Genomic DNA, 7,700 nt, shown 5'->3' on the forward strand with positions numbered 1-7,700 from the left:
CCCCCCCCCCCCTCTTCTCCCAGCCTCGCCTTAGTGGTTGTTTACTTTGTTTTATGACAGGTTATGGCTGAGAATGAAAATAACCCCAACTATGATCCATCAACGGATCCTAAAAGGAATGCTAAATCTAAAGACCCATGCTAGAAATGCTAAATTACTGCATAATTTAGTACTTATTGTTGAGATTTGAGAATATGTTTATATGCTAAAATGCTAAATTATGAATTGATATATGATAATTTAATGTGTGTAACACACTCACTCATCGCCTAGGCGGTCGGTGGCACCTCGCCTTGAAAGTCCACCTTAACAACAATGTCACAAAGTTATAATTCCAATTCCACTAGATGGGAGTAACCATCCCTTCCATTCCAAAAAGGAATAAGTTTGTGGTTCCACAAAAGACTTATCTAAAAATCATCATCCCCATACAATTAGGCACACCAAACATCAAGATGGAATGAGGCATCACAGTGCAATTCCATTTAGGCATAATTCCTGAATTCCAAACAGACTTAGAGAGCATGTAGATAAACTCTATGTTCTAGAAAATCCAGTAGATATTAAACAAAATGCATGGTCTTCCATAGATGTAGGTAGGTTATGTGCAACAATAAATAAATGAATATATAAAGAAATAGAGAAATAAAAGCAAAAGGAAAAGTTTGAAAATCAATTGTAAGTTGATCCAAATTTGCAATGTGATTCAACAAAATCAGCCTTGCAACAATTAAATGATGGTGGTCACTTCAATGACTACAGCCATACAAAGACACTCTTTTCAAGGGCATAAAAATCATTGTGGTTCTAGAGAAATGAAGCCTATTAAAAGGTCATATCTTCCCAAGTTAGTAATGACCAAACATAGTACAGTAGCAATCTTTTACTTTTCAAAAATAAATAGAAATTCAAAAAAATGCAATAAAGAAATAACAATGATAAATTTCTCGAGAACTACATAACTTCATATGATTCAAAAAGGACACGACCAAAGGTGCTTAATTGTGTGCTGACATAGTAGAAGAATATCAGTTGCCTTTGCAGAGACATGCAATCAATCAGAACAGTGGCAGTAAATAACAGAAAGAATATTCACAGAGATTTAGGTCTTCTACAAACCTTCCAGAAGATGAGGCCCTTAAAGCTCTTATAGGTGCTCGTTCTGGTCTCTGGAGAACTCGAAATGTTCGATTAAGCCCACTTCTAAGACAAGTCACAACAAGCCTATTGGTAAAGCCGCTTGATTTTTCCGTTCCCTGGGGAAAAAACAAAGTTAACATGTAATAAAAGTATGTATATGAACGCTGATAGCTGAGGAACAGTAGTAAAGTACTTGAAAAATGCAAGCCATTGCTTCAAATGAGTAAAGTGATTGAGAAAAGCTTCTCACTAGACATCAAAAAATGAGATGTGCTAAAATTTAATTGTTCCAAAGAAATTGATAAGGCTCAAATAACATGTTTCTCACCTGTGTGTAAGAAAACGACACCAATCTAGAATTCCCAAGCCACCGTAATCCCCTAACAACACTGTTATGGACAGAGAAACTAGCAGCGACAGCATTGGCAGAGACATCAATGACCTCAATTGAACCATTTTGAGTTCCCAAAGCAACTAGCGGAACAGCTACAGCTGGAGAGTTTCCCCCACCTTAATGTTTTAAGACACCCACTTTTAGTGCACAAAAAAAGTAGTCTCCTATAGGGTCTTAGTACATGTTAAACTTAATAACTATTCAAAATAGTAATAGACAGCACTCACGTGCCAAAGTAGAGGTCAAAGAAGGTGATGGTACAGCCAGCATAGTCACTGCTGAAGAAAGAAGATGAAGCTGTCCAACTAGGTTAATCTGCATAAATAGGTTAGACCTTGAGCTTTACGAAAATGATTAAAAGATTGCTAGGGCAGCAAGAAACTTTATAAAATTGTAAAGATCTATTTGAGTCTTGAAGGCCAATAAAATTTAATTGAGTCATGATTTATCATGCATTCATAATAATACCCCATCCACAAACAAGGAAATGATTCCCTAACCCACAGGCCACAACCCACCTAGAAAAAGAACAAGAATGGACTACGTCCAGACTACGGAGCATGGTTCCACCACAGGCTAAAAGATATTTCTCCCAATTAAAGCCTTAACATATATAGCATGAAAATTAACATCCAGCTCAACCAATGGAGACAATCAATACTAATCTCACAAATTTTTAGTCTACGACATCTGTAACCATGCTCTTATAAATCACCAAGTCCAACACATCCATCAACTAAAGGCATTAGGATCTTATGAATGACTCTTCATATAAATATAAATATAGTCTACCTATAATCTTATCCATCATTGTCTTCAGCCACAAATTCTGAACACTAGTCTTTTCAGTTTTCCCTGACAAACTTGATGCAAAATCAAGTTGTTCTAGAATAAAATAGAAAATGGGAGCATTAGACTTTTTTGTTCTTAGTATGGTGGTTAAAACAGTATATGTCAGGCAAATGATTGACCAATAATCATTATTTTGCAATTCTACTAGGTCTCTTACTTTAAAAAAAAAAAAAAAAAAAAAAAAAAAAAAAAGCAAGGGTTACAGGAAATACTATTTTGGGACCAATATGTTAGTATACATACAAACCTTAAATGACACCTCTTTGTCATTTTTAGCAGCATTTGATAAACAGCCACTGTTACTAATCGCACCATTTGATTTCATTGACATAGAACTATCTGAAGGCAAAATATCCTTTTGAGGATCCTTTTCCTTAACTACAGATTTGCTAACTTCCACTGCAATGCCAGGTTGTATTTTATCCTTCTGAGTATCTCCAGATCCTTCAGCAGTCAGGAGCCATTTCCATACTTTTCCATCATCAGAAATAGAAATTAATGGTGTTTTAGAAATGACAAGAGATTCATCGCTAAAATCAAATGGATTATCAAAGTCCAATTCAAGAGATTGACATCCATCTGAATAAAGTTTGCTGATATTTTGGAGGGTAGCATCTGAATGGCAGATGGCAAGTGCAAGAACTGAAGGAGAAGGGACAGATGAGCCGAGTGAGGGCATCAATTCTTCCATAGCACAGATGGTGTACACCTGCTCTCCTCTGTTAAAATATGCAATGTAAATACAGTCTTAAGTCCTTTTAGAAAAGATAATCTATAGAGGAAAGCCTTGCAAAGTTTATGTGGAAATGGAATAAAAATTTTAAGCCATTAGAAGAAGACAGCAGATGGGTTACAAAGTCTCATTTTTTAATAAATATACATGTCAAGGAAAATATTATCTTATGCATCCTGCAAACACAACAAACTCCATGGACATTGTCATGTCCAAAATTACTAAACCACATATATGCATTAAGATCCCAGTCCAGATAGTATGGGACCATAAACTCAATCCGTTTTTATATAATTAACAGCAAACATATAGTGGACTTGTTAAGGAATAGGATTGAACAGGATGTTTGAATCTTAATCTGGTCCCGCTAATTTTTGTACACATTGTTCGGACTTCCAGAACATAGTTGACCAACACCACACATAAGCTACTAAAGTAATTGTCTATTTGTCTATATGGTTATTTGTAATCAACTCAGCTAGAAAGATCAGAATACTTCGAAAAATCAAAAGCCCCTTGCTTGTGTAAATCTTAAGCATAATGAATAAATACCTAAGGCATTCACACACTGATCTTCAAAAGCCTCAAGGAGTATAGAACTCAATAAAATGCTCTTTGCAGCATGTATGTTGTTTCTCTTAATAACACACTTTGACTATTCATGCATGACACAACTAACCTAAAAATAATAATTTTAAAACTCTAATTCTCTCAAAAAAGTACAATGAAGCTTTTTCCATGTCAATTTATCTCCACTTTTTAACTAGCAATTTGCCCAAAGATGAAATCACATGCTCTACCAAAACAAACATTTTGTTGCCACTAACATGACATAGTTCATTGCCTAATTCATACTCTGGGGAGTAAACAACTAAACATCTCATATTTGGACACCAAGCAAAAAAATTTATTTTTTAGGCATTGTAAGTACCAGCTGAGAGCTGCAAGAATCTACCATTCTAGCCAATGCTATGTCAGTTAATTACTTACTTTTTCCTCCGCCAAATACTGACCATCCCATCAAGATGAGCACAGTACAAAACCTGCATATTTGTATCTGGCAACACTTCCAGAAATTTCCCACAACCTCTGGGCAACCCTGCAGAGTATAATGCCGTCTCATACTGCAAATCAAACACCACCAACTCTCTGGGAAAAGTAACAAATAGTATATGCTTCCAGTGGGGCGAAAATGCTGAGCTCACTATGTAATTTGGGAATGTAGCCAATGCGGGAGCCCCATTAACAGCAGCAGTTGAATCCCTCTCTAGCTTCTGCAATTCCGAGGTATCCGTGCGGATTTGCAGTTCTTTATGAGATATATCATTTTCAGAATCTCCAAGAGCTTTGACTGAGAGCAAGAAGCCTTTAAGCCCTAGAGCACAGAAACGCCGAGAGTCGAACGGATCGCGGCAGAGACAGGAGAAGTACTCCGGAGAAGCGTCGTATTTGAAGAAGCAACGTCCCGTTGAAGTGTTGTAGAGGCTCAGAAGCGAAGGTCCAGAAAGAGCAGCAATGGCCCAGGAATCGGGTCCGGTTTGGACCCAGCAGAGGTCCTGGATTCCCGGCTTTGAACTGGAGTTACTAGAACTAGTGTCGAAGAACAAAAGAGGCGTTTTCGACCGCAAATCAAGGAGGCAAATACGGCCTTGGCGGTCACCGACGGCGAGAATGAGGTGTTGATTGGGCGCGTCGGAGGAGAGTAGGAAGTGAGGCAGCGGATGCGGGGACCACCGGACGGAGGTGATGAAGGGGGAGAGAGCAGCCGAGGACGAGGAAGGCGGGGGGAGAGGAATAGCAGTGACGAGCTGCATAGAGTGAGTTTCGACGACGGCAATAGAGCTGCCGGAGGCGTAAGCCAAGAGGCCGGTGGTGGAGAGGTCGGCGGATCCGCCGTTGCTCCGGGAAGGTGGGCCAGGGAGCATGCACTCCCATGATTCGTTTAGCGGGCGCTGGATCGACATCGCCGGAGTTGAATTGCAGAGATCAAAGAGGAATTGGGAGGGAAGAGATCTCAGAAAGACGTGACGGCGACCATGGCGGTTGTCTCTCAGTCGTGCGTTGACACCTCAGCATAATACAAGTCCGCCCGGTTGAACCGGAGAAGACCGCAGAGAACCGGGAAAAATGAAATTAGGAAAAGGAAAATCAAAATTGAACTTTACTAGCGCCCCGCTAACATAGGTGTTGTGTTGTGTCACTTCCCAACTCCCAAGTGAAAAAAAATGTCATCTCATTACATGAGATTCAACCCTTATTTTTTTTTTTTTTTTTTTTTGTGACGAGAGAAATTTACCAACACTAACTCAAAGTGTACAATAAATAAATTTAATTTTTGTGTAATAAATTTATAAACAAGGGTCACAAACCTATAAGATAGTAATAATAAAAATTTTATATTTTATTTTTTACTCTTATTTTGACCATGTTTGATACTTAAACGTTTTAAAATATAATAATTAAATTTGATTCAATTTTAAGATACTACATAACTAATATTAAAATATTATCAACTAAATGTGGTTTGATCAATAGCAATGTTGTAGAAGGCGCTAGCGCCCGAGGGGCACCTAGTGCTTGGAGCGCCTAGGCAGTCAAGTAATCCGTGTATATCATCCACAATTTTTCCACTTAGGACTGGAAGTTGTTAGATTGTTATAATCTCTTAAACTAGTCAATTGCATATGTTAGATGGTTAGTTAAGTACATGACTATAGAAGACAAGTAGTCGAGCAGGCAAAAAAAAAAATCAGTGGCCTAAGTTGTGCGCCAATTCGGCTGAGTTGGGCATTGACTCGGCCAAGTTAGGCACCCAACTCAGTGCCTAGGGTGTCTAATCGACTGGTCGAGTAAAATCGACCTAGGGCTAGAATCACTTCGATTTAGAAACACCTATTGAGAATTTTTTTAAAAAAATAGAATTTGTTGGTGTTAATATAAACGCTACAATCCCAACATACAGTTGTAGGCTTAAGGATGGATGAATATATAATTGTATAAAAGATTTAGTACCAAAGTGATGAAGGACAATGCTCTTGGTAGCTTGGGGCTATCAAAGCACAATATGTTATTGAGAAAAAAAGTTTGGATTCCTTTTTTCTTTTTTCTTTCTTTTTTTTTTTGGTTTACGTTTATAATGATTTCTAAGCTATAAGTCATTATTTCATTAGAAATTGAGTTATTTCACGTGGAATTGTCCATATACTCTAGCGTAATATTGCAACAACATGAAATTCAGACAGTTGTAACAAACTCTGACGTCATTCTAACAGTTGAAGAAGTGAGTTAGTTTGATCAAGCTTATAGGTTGGTCATCTAATCTTCCCTTCGAATTTCAAGTGAATACTTGTCTTCTCAAATGCTTATGGTTGAGTTGATTGAATTGTTGAACGGTTTTCAAGCTTAGAGAATCAAGTCTATTTATTTCAACATAACTAATTATATGAGTTTAATATTTTCAACATAATTTATAAGATTTTAGGCTTACCACATTGCATCATCATGTTTTTAAATAGAAGGGTTTAGCATTGGTGTTTATAAATAGTGTAGCTTGAGTGAGGCTCAAATAATATTATATATTATTTTTAATAAATGTTAGCATATGATATTTATTATAATTAAAAATATTAATAATTAATATTATGAGTTTAATCAACCATTTTTACCATCTCGATCATTGATCTTTTGACAAATTTCATCCTGCAACTAGTTGAGTTGTCTATGCGGACTTTCAAAATAAGGGTGCTTATTGTGCGCAGTAACCAAAAGTCTAGTCTCTCTTGATCAATTAATCACCATAAATAACCTCTTCACAAATTGCCGGGTCAGAATGTGGAGCGTCTGGTGCAGGCAATTTTGCTTTTTTTTTTTTTGTTACAAGAATCAATGAAGAACCCATAATAAACATAAATGAAGAGATATGAGTGTATTGTAAGGATTTTGCTTCTTAAAAAATGTACGGAGTGTTTAAAAAAAAAAGTACGGAGTATTTAATACATTAATTATTTGCATTTGCACATCGTTGTAATATGGTGCTAGAATGTTGCATCTCTTTAACTCCACATTTCTACGATTTACAAAATTATAACAATAAGTAACACTATTTATTTTAAAATCATTATCACGTACAATATGTATATCTTACAAAATTCACATCTTCTATAGCATATTATATTCTTTATTTATGGCAAAAAAAGTTCACAATTATTCTTGTGTAATAGTCCACAAATGACATATAAAAGGTAAATCACACTAGAAAAATCATATACGACGTACTCGACCAAAAAAATGTTAACAACAAATCAAACTCATAGTATTTAATACGAGAATTATATGTTTTACTCACTTCATCACTCCTTTTAAAGGCATACTATTTTGTTTTTCATTGTGCATTTGTGCATCATTGGGGCACGTTAGAAATACTATAGTTAGTTAATTAGTATCACTACTGATTTCTTCCTTTGCATAAAATTTTAAGGGATTATGTCACTTGGACCCATAATGTTTAGCTAGAAATGCCTACATTACATCATGCTTGATAAATTACACCTAAATCCCTACACTTCTGCTTAATATTTCATT

General features: G+C 36.3%; 1 protein-coding gene across 2 annotated transcripts in view; it reads right to left on the reverse strand.

Annotated features, from left to right (window-relative positions):
* The window catches only part of LOC116001896 (WD repeat-containing protein 11-like), a 25,534-nt gene extending 20,246 nt beyond the window's left edge, over nt 1-5,288 (reverse strand). For both annotated transcript variants that reach the window (XM_031241847.1, XM_031241846.1), the window contains exons 1-5: nt 4,110-5,288; nt 2,634-3,105; nt 1,762-1,849; nt 1,469-1,650; nt 1,120-1,256 (exon numbers count right to left, since the gene is read on the reverse strand). In XM_031241847.1, the coding sequence (XP_031097707.1) occupies nt 1,120-1,256; nt 1,469-1,650; nt 1,762-1,849; nt 2,634-3,105; nt 4,110-5,083 (1,853 nt within the window). In that variant the 5' untranslated portion in view covers nt 5,084-5,288. The remainder of the gene's footprint in view (nt 1-1,119; nt 1,257-1,468; nt 1,651-1,761; nt 1,850-2,633; nt 3,106-4,109) is intronic.
* Between the last annotated feature and the right edge of the window lie 2,412 nt (nt 5,289-7,700).

This window comes from Ipomoea triloba, chromosome 13, assembly GCF_003576645.1.
Source record: "Ipomoea triloba cultivar NCNSP0323 chromosome 13, ASM357664v1".
In the NCBI taxonomy this organism is placed as follows: domain Eukaryota; kingdom Viridiplantae; phylum Streptophyta; class Magnoliopsida; order Solanales; family Convolvulaceae; genus Ipomoea; species Ipomoea triloba.